Source organism: Stylophora pistillata, chromosome 12, assembly GCF_964205215.1.
Source record: "Stylophora pistillata chromosome 12, jaStyPist1.2, whole genome shotgun sequence".
Taxonomy (NCBI): domain Eukaryota; kingdom Metazoa; phylum Cnidaria; class Anthozoa; order Scleractinia; family Pocilloporidae; genus Stylophora; species Stylophora pistillata.
This window is the reverse complement of record NC_142530.1, coordinates 28,397,965-28,415,346: the sequence shown is the minus strand read 5'-3', so window position 1 is coordinate 28,415,346 and position 17,382 is coordinate 28,397,965. Positions and strand designations below refer to the sequence as shown.

General features: G+C 39.0%; 2 protein-coding genes across 4 annotated transcripts in view; both read left to right on the top strand.

The window, feature by feature from the left end:
• Window positions 1-346: 346 nt before the first annotated feature.
• Window positions 347-8,196, top strand: LOC111342503 (uncharacterized). Of its 2 annotated transcripts, none has more exons than XM_088740656.1 (6): window positions 347-935; window positions 3,133-3,436; window positions 4,491-4,651; window positions 5,045-5,285; window positions 5,745-5,818; window positions 6,305-8,196. In XM_088740656.1, exons 1-6 carry the CDS (start codon window positions 378-380, stop codon window positions 6,521-6,523), a joined length of 1,557 nt encoding a protein of 518 aa, XP_088596782.1. In that variant the 5' UTR covers window positions 347-377; the 3' UTR covers window positions 6,524-8,196. The 2 variants fall into 2 exon arrangements, with proteins under 2 accessions (XP_088596782.1, XP_022805331.1); XM_022949596.2 differs by having other exon boundaries at window positions 349-935; window positions 3,154-3,436.
• The window catches only part of LOC111342504 (TNF receptor-associated factor 4-like), a 10,578-nt gene continuing 15 nt past the window's right edge, over window positions 6,820-17,382 (top strand). Inside the window, exons 1-7 of one of the 2 annotated variants that reach the window (XM_022949597.2) lie at window positions 8,175-8,523; window positions 8,844-8,898; window positions 9,671-9,775; window positions 14,620-14,784; window positions 15,307-15,384; window positions 15,833-15,907; window positions 16,217-17,382. The exon at window positions 16,217-17,382 is cut by the window's right edge and continues 15 nt beyond it. In XM_022949597.2, coding sequence (XP_022805332.2) covers window positions 8,354-8,523; window positions 8,844-8,898; window positions 9,671-9,775; window positions 14,620-14,784; window positions 15,307-15,384; window positions 15,833-15,907; window positions 16,217-16,798 — 1,230 coding nt within the window. In that variant the 5' untranslated portion in view covers window positions 8,175-8,353 and the 3' untranslated portion in view covers window positions 16,799-17,382. Of the gene's footprint in view, window positions 7,269-8,174; window positions 8,524-8,843; window positions 8,899-9,670; window positions 9,776-14,619; window positions 14,785-15,306; window positions 15,385-15,832; window positions 15,908-16,216 lie in introns of those variants that run through there. The other variant, XM_088740658.1, reaches the window with a different exon arrangement.

Genomic DNA, 17,382 nt, shown 5'->3' with positions numbered 1-17,382 from the left:
GTGTGTCTGTCTTTCAGCTATTTTTTGATTTTGACAAGTAAAAGAAAAATGACACAGACAACCTCCCCAAAAAAATGTCTTTAGTTTCAAGAAAATTCCATAAGTATGCAAGTTGTAACATTTACCCAGTTAACTGTGGATTGATTATCAGTTGGTTCCATTGTGAATATCATCAATCTAGAACAAGAAGTGCAACTATCTATTAGGTGCTAAAAACAATGAACTGAAATTTTCCTTTTTTCCCCGACCAATCCAGAGAGCAGATGAGAGTCCCCCCCCCCCCCCCCCACACACACACACACACACACACACACACCGCTTCTCGACCAAATTCGCGTGTCACGAAATCCTGTGCATGTGACAGACCTAGTAACAACATGGCGGACGATAACAACCAGGTAAACAAAGGCCAATTTTGCTTAGTAGGTGAGGTTATGAACGATAAGTCGAGGGAACTTTATGAAAGAAACGCTTTGGGAAACATTGTCTCACAGCTATTTCCTGGTTATGGAGAATTCTATGCGGTTCCTCAGATAGTAAAGAAGGGGATTTTCGAACTTTTGTCGGTATTTGTCAAGAATAGTCGTGATACTTTCGAATGCGTTGGAAGTTTACGTAAGAATGGGGAAATCTTTGCGGATGAGACGAGCGATTTATGGCATGTTTTAAAGCCTCATATTCATAGTAGCTCAAAAAAAGAAGTAAACAGACATTTAACTACGCTAAGGCAGCCATTTACTCGCCGTGTGAGTGAACTTTTTATTGATGACTTTGTTGGTCGTCCAGAAGGAAAGATTTTTAGCTGGATCGATTTAGGGACAACGCAAATTGAGTATGTGGACCCTGTTAAGCTTACTGCAAGAGTTAACAAGTCAAGATTTGATCAAGAGCGTTCTCAGCTTATGGGGAAAACACACATATACGTGATTTATAAGGTAGGGAGTGCAATTAAATAAGTTTATTTAATTTTCCAGCCAATATTCTCTGATTTGGTGGCCTTTCTCATAGGACACTTTCCAAATAATAAGGTCCATATGTTGGTGGCCTTTCCTTAGAGGGCTCTTCATGCTCTCTTGTAATTCCAAGGATAAATCGCTAGCATGTGGCCGACATATTCAATCTTACGGCGTCGTTACATGCAGTGTTGCCCCAAGTAATAGAAATGAATTCTAAACTCGAACAAAGTTGAGTGGGCCTGCATGTATACCCAGGGTAAACTGTAGGTGATAAGTGAATCTGGCAACCCAGGGATTAAAATGGAGAGGATGATCACAACTAGTTAACTAGGATATGCAGAACGTAATATGAAGGGAAACCATTGGTGAAAAGGAAAGAAGGTGAAGTTTGGAGTCTATTGGGTAACTGTGAAGGACAGCTCTCTGTAAAAATGGTGGGCTGATAGTCAGTGCACTATTGGCTAAAAGATAACGAAAGGCGACTCAGATAGGCTATCGACAGGTTATAACACAGGGGGCCCATACAATCTGTTTGTGTAGCCAATTGTTATTTTATAGTGAACCGTTTGCCTCATCTATAGCGATTTATTGCTGACTATGCAGGGGCGAATCCAGGAATTTTTGATTGGGGTGGTCCAAACTTTGGTTCAGAAAGGACTGTTGGACTCTTTTGAGGCTAGTTACTTCACCCCTCCCACCAGTCACTGTTGCACGTTATAATTCCTTGGCTGCTTATCGTTTAACTGGATTCATTAATTTAAAAAATCAGCCAGTTAAAAAGTGATTTACGATCCTGTCGATGTAAGAATTTCAGTCTTAAAGTTGTAAGCGTCAGGTCTGATAGGGGGGTCCAGACCCCCGGACCCTCCCCCTGGATCCGCCACTGCTATGTATATAAATCAATGAGAAATAAATGTTGAATTACCTTACCTGTGGTGTAAAGTCGTCCTTTTGCCTCAAAAATTATTTTTTGAGGGATTTTGAATGAGTTTGAGTTCGTTGTTAATGTAATACATACAAGAAAGAAAAGGGTAGAAACCTTGTTTTGAAAGGGTTCAAGCGCCAGAGCGATTTGTCCCCCGAAAATCACATCACTTCACTTTCAAAGTTTGCAGCATTAAGGTCAGAAGATTCATGATTCTCCTCATACCTTCCAATCGAAAATCCATCCAAACGGACCAGAGCTAGCCCTCAAAGAAAATCAAAAATTATCCCACAGTATTAAAACGTCTGGGATGTGTAGCAAGATTCTCATGTGCCAGCCAGAAACGGTCATGCTGATTGCCCTTTTCTGATCGGACGACATTAAACGATGACCAATTCACAATATCTAACAAGGGTGGGGAACCATTGGCATTTAGTTATCGTTTAACGTCATCCAATCAGAAAAGGGCAATCAGTGTGACGGTTTCTGGCTGGCACATGAGAATCTTGCTACACATCCCAGACATTTTAATACTGTGGGATTTTGATTTTCTTCGAGGGCTAGCTCCAGTCTGTTTGGATGGATTTTCGATTGGAAGGTACAAGGAGAATCGTGAATCTTTTGACCTTAATGCTGCAAAGTTTGAAAGCAGAGTGATGTGATTTTTGGGAGAAAAGTCGTTCTGGCGCTTGAACCCTTTCAAAACAAAAGTTTCCACCCTTGTCTTTCTTCAATGTATTACATTGACGACAAACTCAAACTCCTTCAAAATCGCTCAAAAAATCATTTTTGAGGCAAAAGGACAACATACACCACAGGTAAGGTAATTCAACGTTTATTTCTCATTGATTTATATACATAGTCAGCAATATATCACTATAGGTAAGGCAAATGGTAAATCTGGTACATTCACTATGAAATAACAATCGGCTACACAAACAGATTGTATTGGCCCCCTGTGGTTATAATCACCAATTAGCAAATATACTTGTTCCTTAAATGTGAAAAAAAAATCAATGTCTCGAGATATGCTTTTTCTCAGGGGAAGATTTCCTGAAAAGTAAGAAAAGAAGGTTCTTTATGATCGCTATATGCAAAGAGCCTATAATTTATTACTACATTTTAAACAACATGCAAACAAAAAATTAGACAAAAACTTCACAAATGTGCGGCTGTTTGTGTTCTGTTTATGTAATCAGCATGTGATCCAACTTAGCATTGCCATTATGATAGCTGTGATTCTTTTCGCAGAAAACTTCACTTTGTTTGCAGGTATGTTACTCTGAAAGACTTCATTACTATCCAGCTGTAGAATACAGATCAAGCTCATGGCTTGGTAATGATAAATCATCACTAGAAAATCAAATAGAACTTTGCACTAAGTCTTTGGATGAATGCTGTGTTTTTGTGGATGTGAGAGGTCCAAGAGCATTTAGTATCTGCCGCATCCCACTGACTTGTGGTGGAACACTCGGCATACCTGCATATGATGTCAAACTTACTTCAACCAATCCTTTCAGGACAGATTGGGATGAAAAAACATTTTTTGCTCAAGGTAAACTCATTAATTGCTTTCATTTCTGAGCTGAAGGACAGCCAAAAATACATTAAAATCTAGTATGCACTCCCAGGCATTCTACTTGCCTTAATTGTGTTTGCTCAAGTACCTATGAAACTATAAGGAGGCAGTGTGGCCGAGTGGTTAGAGTGTTGGACTTGTAATCCGCTGCTCCTGAGTTCGAATCCCACCCTGACCACTGATCTGTTCCACGGTAGCCCCGAGTTCAGATCCTTGGCCACGCTTGTAAATAGCCAACTGGTTTGCCTCCAGCTGGTTGGGGTTCTTAATGATGTTCTTAATGATGTTATGTTCAATTTAGACCATTTGTTTCATTTGTTTGCAAGGACCACAATGGAAACTACTTGTTCACCAGTAATTGTGTAATCCTATAAAAAGACTTTTTTTTTTTTTTTTATGAAACTGAGTTGTTTATTTTGTGTATGCAGGATAAGGTTCAGAAAGGCTGCAAATATTGAGCAGTGAAAGTGAAAAAAGTTCCCTTCCTAGTTCTCCCCCTGTGGTTAAATACGACCATATAACTAGTGCCCATAATCCCATCAGTTGAGGATACATGATTGTTCATGTGTGTACCTTTGCATTTTGTTATGAGACATGATGTTTAAGATAAGCTTGTATTTTCTGAGTGGCTTGTAAAAGTATCTTTTTTCACCATCTACAATCAGGGCCTGGCTGAAGATTGTTTTCAATTTCCCTTCCTAATAGGATGTTGACTGACTGCTCTCAGATCAGGCAGAGTTTCCAAGGGGCCCATATGTGAGCCTAAGGCTTACAGCAAGGGGCACTGTGGTTGCAAATTATAAAGACCCTGGGGGATATCATAGCCAGTGCAATACAGAAAACTTGATAACTGGCCAACACACATTATTTGTTCAATATTACTTCATTTTGACGATACTGGTGCTAATAATCATTTGGTTGTGTAGTGTTTGCACTTTGCAGTCATGCTGTTTGAAAATTCTGGGTAACTTTTCATTATTGAAACAGGGAAGAACTAACCAAAGTCGTACACTTTCATCTGATACTTTAGAACTTGATTTTGAGTTTGTTACCTGGTTGACATCCCAAGTACAAGTCATGAGAACCAAACATTTCTGGCAGCCTGCCTTGAGAAAACTGTTTAGTTTTCCTGAAATAGCTGATAGACAGGTGGCTCTAGAGTTTTTGCTTGAAACCATGAAAAAATTTCAGGTAATCATATATTATAATATTGTAATATTGTGTGCGGTTTAGCTTGTACAACAGATGCTGGGATAGGTGGCTAAGAGTGGGTTTCACTGGCTTTCAGCAATTACATTACAGGCTTTTTTATACTCTTTAAGCTGTGATGTAATGTGTAATGGGAATAAAGTGGCTAACAAGTGTCCTTGATGTCTGGAAAGTGTCTGGTGAATGGATGAACTCTTTTGAAATAAATGAACAATTCAGCCATGCTGTTATTTGTTGTAATTCTCAAACAGCGTTCATCAATGTTTATTTATCTCTCTCGATTGCAAGAGGTTTGTCCTGGATTGCAGCTAAAGTTGTGGACTGACTTTTTTTTAACTAACTTTTGTGTAATGCAATAGTGCAATTTCTTTACAGACGGAAGAGGAAGGAAACATTCGACTAGTTGATCTGTCCTTTCTGATTTCTAACCCCCCTCCATATCTGATGTGCAGTCCATCGATCCTGGCCTCATTTCTGAGAGGGGCTGGTATTATCTTGACTTCAGCACAGGAGGGTGATGATGGCGACAGATATGAAGAGCAAGTGGTATTTCAACCAGAGAATTGCCAAGAAAATCTGCGGATTTTGGAAGCTCTTCTTACAGTGCTTGTGAAAGGTATGTCTTGGAACAGTCCAAGCTACCTATATTGTGTAGCAATTGCGGTATGAAGTGAAGGGCTAGATCAATTGAGGTTAGCGGCCACTGACTCAGGTTTGCAAACAACTTTTAACCACCAGTGTAACTTAATTTGTATTTTCAAATATTTTTAAATGTATCCACCTGGTGACAAACCCAGTTTTAAAACTTTGCGATTACATGACAACCGGCGCAAGCCTGAGTTAAAAATCTAAACTCTTCTGGTCTGAATCTTTTCCAACGACTACCTTCACCGGTCTGCCCTAACCTGTGAAATAGGTTACAGAACGGTATTCCTTTGAAATATTGCTACTTGCATTCTGGCCACACAGAACTTAAGAAGATGGTGTTGTTTAAACTGTTTGAAACTGGTTTATTTGCTGTAAAAAGCCATACGCGCTGCGAGTTACTGAAAACTGATTTAAACTCTTCACTTAGGTGTGGTAACAGAAGAGCAGGGCAAATGCGTTTCCCAACTTCTTGCTACAGAAGTAGCCTCTCTACAAGAACTGGTACGTGATTTTCATCCCAAGAACTCCTCCACAATAAATAGATACACAATTTGCAACGCTTTCGGTAACAAACAGCTTCTAAAGATCTTCTAATGCTTTGGTGCCATCGGTTTTGTCAATCTGGCGTTGTCTGGTCAAAATTTTTTTTTCTTTTTTTCTTTTTTTTTAACGGAAGGTTTCGGCTTTCAGACTGTCAGTCTGAGGCATTTTTTTATGTAAATATAAGCTTTGACTTTTTATATTGTGGTGACAGGCACCTTCAAAATGTTTTTTCACTGCTATGCTAATCGGTAACCCATTTTAATGACCGACGTTGCTCGGTACGGATAAATGGGCGTGTACGGACTTTGTTTTGTGATTTGTTGAACAACTGGAAAACCACTTGAAAGCTGTCGAATGTAACCAATACAGTTGTTATCATTGTTGTTATCAGTCAAATAGAAAAATTATCTTCTCTAATTTTTGTTTGTTTGTTTTGTATTATAGTTTTACACGCAGATGGGTTGCATATGCTCGCCATGGAAAAGCCTAGATCCGTGCGAGAAGCCTTTGTCAGAATTATGGAAAAGTCCTTCAAGGACAAGAAATTTTCTGAAAAGCTTAGGACTTCAAGAGATTTACAAAGGAAGCCAAGTGGTTGTTATCTGCCCCGAGAACTGCCAGTTACTGAACATTTTAGCGTTGTTTTTCGGGAACATTGATTAAAGAATGATACCATGCAACGATAGGTTACAGTTTTTCTTTTCACATTTATTTCTTGCTCAATAGTAGAACATTTCACCGGTAATTGGTTCCACTCTTCACTGGAACTGAGATTTTTTCTTCGCCCTGCGCTTGCAAGAGGTCGGGTGTTACGAAAACTATGACCATCGAAAACTTAGACCTAATACCTAAGACCCGTCTTAGTTTTCGAGAATACGAAAACTAAGACCCCCTAAAATCGAATCCGTCGAAATATAAAGACAAATTGTAACCAAAACAGGTCTAATCTGTGAAATTATCTCCTGTCCGATCCTTTCCACCGTGTTTTTGGTCAGATTTAACGGTAAATTGAGGGGTCTTAGTTTTCGTGATTTCGAAAACTAATACCCCTCTTAGTTTTCGTAATTACGAAAACTAAGACCCTCACCAAACCATTCTGTAAAATTTCTACAAAGTCAAATTATGACCGTTCTAAGACTATAATCTGTCAGGAGCCCATGGGCTCCTGAATCTGTAAAACAACCAAAAACTGCTATCATACATGATGATCAGGTAGATCAGGCATGCGAACGACTCAATCCGAGTTTCCGCTCTAAAACATACCGCGTACGCTTACGTTCTTCAGCTCTACAGGTAACGCAATCTCGATCGCAGAGACACGAAGAATCCCGAAGAAAAACATGCCTCTCCAATGGAAAGCCAATTTTATGATTTAAAGGATAAACAACAAAATCAAAGACCAATAGGGGTAAGGTATATTTTCAGTGAACAATTATACGTAGGTAGTGTATGGCTTTCATCTTTGTAAAGCCACAATGCTGATAATATATGTCTGCAAATTGTTCGAAGAAGCGAATCGCCTAGCACGCGTATATATGATAGTAGTTTTTGGTTGTTTCATGAATTATAGTCTTTGAACGGTAGTAATACGACTCTGTAGAATTTTTACAGAATGGTTTGATGGGGTTCTTAGTTTTCATAATTACGAAAACCGAGAGGGGTCTTAGTTTTCGAAATTACGAAAACTAAGACCCCTAACTTTACCGTTAAATTTGACCTTAAACTCGGAGGAAAGGATCGGACAGGAGATAATTTGACAGATTAGACCTGTTTTGCTTACAATTTGACTTTATATTTCGACGGATTCAATGTTAGGGGGTCTTAGTTTTCGTAATCTCGAAAACTAAGACGGGTCTTAGGTCTTAGGTCTTAGTTTTCGAGGGTCTTAGTTTTCGTAACACCCGCAAGAGGTCTGTGAATTATATTTCTTCTGAATAAAACTATTATACTGGCGAAGATTAAGGTTCCCATCGTTCAAATTTAATACACTAGTCGCTCTATTTTGTTTGTAAATCTGCGTTTTTCCGATCTCCATGGTGAATATAAAATGCCTTTTACTTTGGATTAAAAAATTTGAAAATGTTTTTAATATTTTGTGCGCCAAAATTATTATGAGTGACGAAAATATCTTCATTTCTCAATTTCAATTCCAAGCAATTTGAATATTTACTTTAATAAGACCCGATGTAACATCAAGATAAACATGAATGTGTTGATAATGGACTTGAAATGTCGTGTTGTTTTAATGTTTGACGTTCGGCGTTTCTTGGCAAACCAGGCCTGTATCGAGGCAGATGTATTTTTATTACAAAAATAAACAGTCAGGCGTAAGCTCATTATTATTTATGCATTTTCTTTTGACGCTGGATCAACTGTATGCCGAAATAAATTTCGCGTCGGTGTTGCTCGGTACCGCATTAAGGAATAGAAAACATTGCTTGAGGAAAAATGAAACTTGTACAGCTCAAAAATAGGATGTAAGTGTGTCAAAACATGGCGGACATGGTCGATAGGGTAACCGGAGGTTACGAAGCAGAATTTCTTCTACCGGTTCCTGAAGAATACGAATGTCCAATTTGTCAGCTAGCATTTCGCGATCCGGTTCAAATCGAGGATTGTGGCCATCGATTTTGTCAATCATGTCTTCAAGAGTTAAAACGCAGGTAAGCTGCTGTTTTTTGAAAATCCTCTGCCGCGGTTAATAGGAACACCAGGAAGCTCTTGAAGAAAATAATATTTAAAGTGACTGCATGAAGTCATGTTTGGTGTAACCAAGTATTTTCGATTGTTTCGGTTCGAGGGATAATGTCACTTTTTGCAGAGTTTCACACGATGGCATGGAAATTTCTGCGTATGATGATAAAATTTCATTTGTTGTTCATCATTTGAAATATGTAATAAACCTTTTGTGGCACGAAGTTATAGTGCGAATGTTTGAAAATGAGCCGAGTGATTATTTTCTTTTCCGTTGATAAAACTGCAGGCAAGGAAGCCCATGTTTGTGCCCTCTGGATAGAAAACCAATTTCGTCTTCGAAGGTGATTAAAATAACTTTTTTATTTTCGTAATTTTATGTATTGTGTTTATCTGCTTCAATTTATATCGCAGAAAGCAATTTGTTGTAATATGGTTTCGTCCTAAATATCGCAGTGGTTGCAAATTTTCCTTTCAAATGAAATATCGAAATTTGCGCGTTTTAAAAATTTACTTACGAAGTAGTTGCTTTAACGTTTATTTTTTCTATGTCGTTTTCGGCGAGAGCCTTTTTTGCGCTGCAAAAACTGACCTGAATGGTCAACATCACTATCGCGCCCACGTCGCCGTTATATATGCAAACCGCAAATTCAATTCAGCGTCAGAATATACTACATATATTTTGACTTGTTGTTCCAATTTCAAGTAAAGCTAACAAGATTTGTATGTAAGTACTTTGAGTTTTATTGCAGCAATGTTAAAAGGCAAAAAAAATTGTTTGTCTCATTATCCTTTTGAATTCTTGAAATCCATTATCGTAAGTGTTTCGTGTTCATTTCGCGTGGCCGCACTGAAACATTTCGATGCCATTTGCCATTGACAACAGTGAAAGCTATGACAAAAACGGACACAACAAGCGCTTGATTCAGTTGTACGTGAAGTGTTTTAGATACATAGTGAATCATAAAGTTTTTGTAAAATAGGGGTCTTTGAGGTTCTACAATTTATTGGGCGCGCAGAAAGATCACCGACTATTACATTTGTTTCTGAGCAATAAATGACTCTTATCTGAGACATCGACGATTATTTTTCTTATTTTTTTTTCTTTCCTCTCAGATCTTCGTCGATAAGGCAGCAAAGCGAGCCGTTCTATCACTTGGAGTAAAATGTGCTAATTGGAAACGAAAATGTGACTGGACTGGAGATCTAATTTATGCTGAGGTAAGATCAGAGAATATTTTAGATATCTACTTGCTTTATTTTTGTCTTGTTTTGCTGTTGTTGTTGTTGTCTAGTTGAACGCTTGCCCTATCAGGAAGTCTAGAAAATTTGTTCATGATTTTTGTACGAAGCGCTTTTTCAGAATCATATCAGTACTGTCTCAAAACTGATAGCTCAATTTCTTCTTAAGTACATTTGCATCTTTAACTCCTAGAGCTTTCTGCGGCGTACACTTTCTCCAAACTTACATCCAAAGTAAGTATTTCTACTGAGACTTTGACGTATGGCGCACGCGAATATAGATTTTCTGTTCTTCGTCGACCCGCTCTCCTCGACCCAGCTGCATGTTTCTGATTCAAGATCACGTGTCTCGGCATATGAGTGCTTCCCTTTTACAGATGTCAATTTCCCTCTTTTTTTATTGTTTCGTCCTGCTGGTCGAAAGATGTAAACAAAAAAGATGCCACGAATTGTCTTTCTTCAAGCAGAATTAGATGACGGGGATTTAATAACTATGAGATGTTTTCCGGCGGTTTATTGTTTCATTCAGCAATGTAATTATTATTTAATCTTAGGATGAATGTAACTTCGGATGAAATGTGGTTTTCTCTCTTTCTGGTAAAATGTGGAAATATGAATATCCCACCCATCTAAAATTTTATCTCTCTTATATAGATTATGCCTAAAGGAAATATTGTTTACTTCTTGGAAGGTGTAATTTTCATGTGACGCGCTCTCCTCTCAGAATTGATCGTCCTTTTTACTAATTGTCAATTCTCAGAACAAAGCAAACACGAAAGAAAACTGAATTACTAATAAAAGAGTGCTCATACTTTTCCATAGTCGAATGATCTCAACAATAAACAAGCTTAAGAACTACTTCAGAAACGGCTCAGACAAAGCAATTTTTCAAGGTGATTTTCTTTGTTTAAATTGTGGTTTAGATTGATGTTTTGATATATCGTCTTATGAATGATACGACCATCTGGTGAAAGTGTTAACACGTTTAATTTGGTGTAGTCTTCGAATCATATGTTCTGCATCATAAAAGGCGTTGCACTGTAAATATTTTATATCGAACGCGTGTTTTAAATCGACTCTCGTGGTTTCAGCATGGAGTTTCCTTTGAAATATTAACCCTTATCATGCTGAGTTCGAGTTCAGGTTACAATCCCCTAAACTGACTTTATTTTTAGTAACACACTTATACATGACAGTTGATCCTTTCATCAGCAGTGAGAGCTTTACATTTCATCAAATCCCAACAACCTATATATCAAATTAAAGCTTAGGAAATTGCCTTTCTGATTATTCTATTACAATAAACTTTTAACCTATTTTGCTTTTAAAATTTTAGCTATGAAATCATGCTTTTGGAAAAACTTGACAAAAATTATACATTAATAAAAAACAAATCATATTAATTTCTTCCAAAAATTATCTGTACAAGCCTAAAATGGCAATCAGAGTTAAGCCCTAGTCCACCAGCTTAATAAAACAATTCCTGTGTCTGTGACAACATTTGTTTTTCTCAATACAGTAGCAAGACTGCATACTTGTCAAGTCAACACATAATCAAAATTAGGAATTTATGTACATTGCTTGGTTTTGAATTAGTTCAAAACAGTCAGCTCAGTTGTTGGGGTCTATGTTGTAAATTTATCTATTTCTGTGTTTGAATTGACTTCAAAACCTAACAAAACCAAACAAAAGATGAATAATGGTTAGGATCAGTTAGTTTCAGCATCCTCATTGTCATTATTGGCATCGTGTCTTCGAATGTAGGCAGCAACATAGTCCTGAACAGTGTGGAACAACTGGAAGCAGTCCTGTATACAGAGGGCTACTTTACAGACACTGCACTGAAAGCTAGACTCTTTTCCTGGCCTCTTCCTTTTCTCTCCTGCCCTTTTTAGGATCTTCTTTTGGGCAGGAAAGCAAACCGCACATGCCCGGGTGATGTTGGACTTCTTCCCAGTGCCCAATATTTTCTCTGGGAAGTGACCTCCAACTTGAAGACGGGTTAAGCCTTCAGCTGACCTCCTTGGGCGGCCTCTCGGAGTGAGAGAATGGGAGATGCCAGAATTCCTAACAAGCTCCTTCACAAGCTCCCTTCTAAAAGTCCTTTGCAGCACAGGTGACCGGGTTCTTTGCTTGTACAGGATGTAAGCATTTAGGATGCTTAAGGAAAACAGGTGGAAGAACACTTTCTTCCACCATTTCATGGTGCGTCGCCTGAAGCAAGAATAGGCCACCATCTGATCACATCTGTCAACTGCTCCCATGAACTTGTTGTAGTCATGGATAATCTCAGGTTTAGTTATTGGCTGGCCAGTTCCAGGGTGATTTCGGCCAACTTCTACATCCACAACAGAATGAACTGATGACAGCATCTGGAAAACTCTGCGGTCCTTAAATTTAACTGCCAGCAAAGTTCCATTGTTCATAACATACTTGTCACCTTTTTTTTTCACTTGTGCCCTTTTAAATTGCTGGGGGATACCTTTCCTGTATCTGGCTGTTCCACAGGCCCCAGTGTTCTGCCTATAGAGCTCAGCAAATAAAGTAGGTGATGTGTAGTAGTTGTCAACATACAAACACCTACCCACATTCAAATAAGGTTGCATGAGCCTCATGACTAAGTCATATGTCTTCCCTTTAGCACTGGGTGGTTCTGGGTTTACACCAGTGTAAATTTCAAACCTACAGCAATATCCATTACTTGAGTCACACAACTGGTATGACTTAACACCATACTTATCTGGCTTGTCAGGATTATACACTTTGAAATGCACCTTTCCTCTGAATGGAATCATTCCCTCATCAATGCAAATATTTTTGCCTGGCTTCCAGACATCTGAAAATTTCCCAGTGACAACGCTGTATATAGTGCCAAGCTTTTTTATTGGGTCATACCCTTCCTGTCCTCGAGGAACATAATCATCATTATCACACAAGTGAAAAAATGTTAAAATGTTCATAAATTTGTCTCTTGACATAATTTGAGGGAAAAAGGGAGTTGATAAAACCTCGTCGATGGACCAGTAATCCTGGATATTCTCTTGATTCACCAGGCCCATTGCAATAATCATGGCAAGAAAAGCTTTTATCTCACCAGCTGTCACACCATCCTCAGGCCAATTTCTAAATCTCGAGTGCTGAGGTAAACGACCTCTTCGCTGTAAAGATGCGATTGTTTCCGTAGCATATTTATTTGTTTGGGATGCAATCTCGTTGAATAGGTTTTCGGGGAAGAGGAGATGAAAGTAGTCAGAGAATGATGGATTGTTAGGAAGCTCCACATTCAACCCTCGATCAGCTGTGAAGTCAAGCCTTCGCGGGATGCGATCGCCAAGGACCCAGTTGTCTTCTTCGGTTTCTTCTTCGCTGTCCGCCTCACCATCACTGTCTTCTTCTCTTCTGTCATCTTCTTCTTCACTGCTTTCAGAATTATCCGTATTTTCATCTAAATCGCTATCCTCTCCGCCGACAACTTCATCAATAGTTCCTTCATCAACAAATACAATATTGGCCGCCATCTTTGTTTCTCAGTGTTACCGCGCAACAAAATGTATTTCATGCTAATTAACTCTTTTATTCTACTCGGGTCTTCGGAACTCTGTCGGATGCTTAATTTATGTCCCTTGGGTTGGCCCATGACCATAAACCAATATAAGCCCAACATATTCCGAACTTCTCCGCCAATAAAAAGATGATGTTCGGAAACCCGGAATATTCCGGGACCCGTCCACATGGACGAACACGTGCGCCCGGAATATTCCGGGAGCCGCACGATAAGGGTTAATAAATGAACGCGGGGCTGTGTGTCTCTTTCTGCTTTACAGTTTATCGCCAGTATTTTCACACGCGTTCATTTAAAAACTCGCCCAATTTATCGCACAACTAACATATGTCTCTGAGCAGTAGCAAGAGATCTGATACCACAAAACACACTTTCATTATTCAAAGGAGATTTTTTAAGGTCGTTTTGGAAAATCTAATTCTTTTCATGCTTTAGCACTCTTTGTTGCCGATAGCTGAATCGTCGCGGTTTTCATTGACTATCGATTATTAGTATTTTCGAGTAACTGGCCAGTTCACATAAAACCTCTTTAAATAATGCTTCATTTACACCACGAGCAAATATTGGTAAGCGCCCTTAAATCACAATGTCGTCTTTTATAATTCATTTTAACAACTTCCAAATCTTAGACAAAACATATTTGATTTTTTTGTTTTCAACCATATTTAAGATAACTGTAATTTCTTATCTGAAGAAACCTGGATGTAGCTGAACGTTTCGGTTTCAAATTTGTAAAATATCCGTTGTAGTGTCTAAAGATGTTTCTGGAAACACAAACCAAACCCATTTTCAGACCTTGTTAACTCCAACTCCTTTGATCTTTGATTTTAACTGTTTATCGTCCGGATCCGATTATTTTTATCATCCTATTTGAAATATAATTAATTTTCCCTTATTATGATCAGCTTCCATTGCGAGGAACAACAATAACAAAAAATGTGTCTCATCATTCCCAACATTTGGTTTCGTAGCTCAGTAAGTAATAGCGTCCAGCCACTATCCTTAAGAGAGAGAGTGCAATCCCCGTCAATCCCTTATTTTTCAAACTTTTCTATCAGTAATTGCTTTAACTGCACTTTGCAATCAGTCCAACTGACTTGCTGGGCTGACTCACCATATGCAACCAACCCACCCGGACCCACAGTTCCACAGACCGACCAACAGAATGACCGCTGACAGATCGACCCATCCACTACTTCACCAACCGACTGAATATTTACCACAGTACAATAAATATAATTCTGTCCTTTTTTTCCTGCAGGAGCACATGAAAAACTGTGCCTACGAAGATGTCCATTGTACAAATGTGGAATGCAATGAACTCATGCCTCGCCGAACGCTTCAGTATCATCTTGTATCAAAGTGCCGCTGGAGAGTAGTGTCGTGCCAGTTTTGTTCAGAAATGTATACGTATAAAGATAGTAAGGTGAGAACGGCTTGTCGTTTCTTTGTAGAAACCTTTGCACGCATTCGTAGGCGATTGGTGCGGAGGTTGACTAGGGTGACTTACATTTGACTATAATATTTCTTCTTTCATTACAGTTTCACATTGTGCGTCATACCAGGAAACTGTGGGGATCTGACTTTGAGCTCAGTTGCTCCTGGCAAACACCCATGCAATATTGTGTTGCTTGATCAGGGTGTAAAAGAAAATATCAGAGTTTTTTAGCGGTATTTTTTTCAATTGAGATCGGAACTCATCGTGGAGCAATGTTTGTGAAAGTTATAAAACCAACCTGTAGTGGGTTCTTTGCAGGAAATACTCTGAGCGTTTGAGGAAGAAAAAGGCAGACCCTCCCCCGCCTCCCTTTTCTGCTTTGCGTTTCGTCCGCCCACTTTTTCTATCGTCTGGACGCATTGAGAGCCCACAAGAAGCTGAAAGAAACAAGGAAAAGTTGTTGAAAAACTGTCTCTCTTTCTTCTACTTTATCTTTCCGGAAAACAATAGGTTCACATGAAAGTATGTAAACGAATCCCTTTGGAGTGCGTCAACAAGTGTGGAGTTAAGGAAATTCCTCGAGAGGAAGTAAGTTGCAGGAAATAATATGAATGGTAAGATGACTGAATAGAATATTTTGCCAGATATTCTCCTTAACTTCTTTAGCTTGAGAAGAACTAGTTTCTGAAATATGGAATTTAGAAGAAATTCCGCGGTGTCTATGAGAAAGACCCCGAGGAATTGTATATCCCTTTCTGGAGTACACAATCTACATGCTCATTCAGAATTGTTCGCTTGGGAGACAACAAAGCAATTCCACTGGCTATTGGCAGAAAACAGCACAGATAATTTTATATCGATTTCTAGTTCCTCTCATTATGTCATGGGGTAAATAAGTTTTGCCGTATTTGTTCAGCGGTCATTCAAGGGAGGCGTTGTTGAATTCCTATGTGGATTAAAGCAGCTAGTTTAGTAACCATCGCCGTGAAAAAGCATTCTTTAAAATTTTAATTTTGGCCTCTTCTATCTGCCGTAGATGTCTTTTCATTTGACTGAGTGTCCGCTGGCAGTCCACCCGTGTCCTTATCAAGACATTGGTTGCGTATTTAAGGTTGGTGTTCTTTGTTCGTATGTTTTTTATTTTTTTTATTTTTGATGGGCTGCATTCAGTAAAGTATGCGCGGCAGACGTCGAAAAGTACTGTGGAATACAATTTGACGAGACACACTTCTTCTTCGCAACCTGAAATAAAATCAGGCCTTATGTTCTACTTGGCGCGATGACAGCCTACGGCTATCAACGCAGACTGAAATTCTTGATTAATCGGTAGAAAATTTATTTATCATCTGATTTGCTCTTATTTAGTTTATGATTCTTACATGACCTCTCAGTTGCTTTTTTTCTATATCCGTTCTTCCAGGGAAAACGCGACATTCTCGAAGACCATTCTAAGACTGCGGTTCACAAACATCTGAGCTTAGCTCTTCTTAAAATTCGCGAAAACGAGAGCCGGAGTACTTGTACAAACGGCGTGTTCATCTGGAAAATCAGCAATTATAATCAACAGTATGAACTGGCCGTCGCCTCACCCGAAGACCTGGCTATTTTCAGCCCACCATTCTACACGTGCCAATACGGATACAAAATGAGATTAAAAGCCTATCTACAGGGCCGAGATCGTGGCAAATCAACGCATCTATCATTGTACATTATCATAATGAAGGGGGATTATGACGCATTACTTGACTGGCCATTTAAGCAAAAGATAACTTTTTACCTCATAGATCAAGGTGAGCAGAAGGCGCATCGCACGCACCAGCTTAGTCCTAATCGATCTCTACCGAACATAAAAGTCGTGTTTAACCGACCTACGATGAAAGAAAACCTCGGCATTGGTAACCCGTGCTTCGTGCCACACGAAATGCTTGAGTCCGGCGAGTTTATCAAAGACGATGCTATCTTTATCAAAGCTGTTGTTGAGCCATCAAAAGCAACCACTTAAACGTTTAGTTTAGGTGAAAACTCGAGGTTAACGTAACCTAACTCAACCCTAATCCTTGCTCTTTGGACTAGACAGTGTGTGGCCATAACTGGCAAGATTATATAGACTGAAAGCTACGATCTTGGAAAAAGTGTTGAAACACGTTCCTCAACTTAGAATCTAAGTTCACCCACCCCTCCCTTCTCAATGCACCTCGCAAAGTCACGTGTTTTGGGCCATCGAAAGCCTTTACGTACATGGTGTTTTCTAGGAGGGGTGAAGGAAGGCGGGTTCTGTTTCAACGAAGTTCTTGTTGGTTAAAAATTCAGTGATTATGCATATTTTCTGTAATATGTAAAAGCTACCGAAATTAATGAAAAACAAAATCTAACGAAATCGAGACAGTCTCCCATGTTTGCTGATGAGACGATCACCCTAAATGAAAAAGCTCACCAGTGTAGTTCCGATGAGCTTCAAACGAACTGATACAAAAATCCAAACTTTATGAGAAATAGATAAAGAGACAAAAAAATAAATGAGTGTTATTGCCGGTCTAAGGAGGAAACTGTCCGCGTTCATGCAGGAATTCTGCTTTTAACATTAAA

Coding starts and splice junctions, on each gene's coding strand:
- LOC111342503 (XM_088740656.1), top strand. CDS start 378: ATGGCGGACGATAACAACCAGGTAAACAAAGGCCAATTTTGCTTAGTA. Junction 3,437..4,490: donor AAAAACATTTTTTGCTCAAG/GTAAACTCATTA, acceptor CTGATACTTTAG/AACTTGATTTTGAGTTTGTT. Junction 4,652..5,044: donor AAACCATGAAAAAATTTCAG/GTAATCATATAT, acceptor ATTTCTTTACAG/ACGGAAGAGGAAGGAAACAT.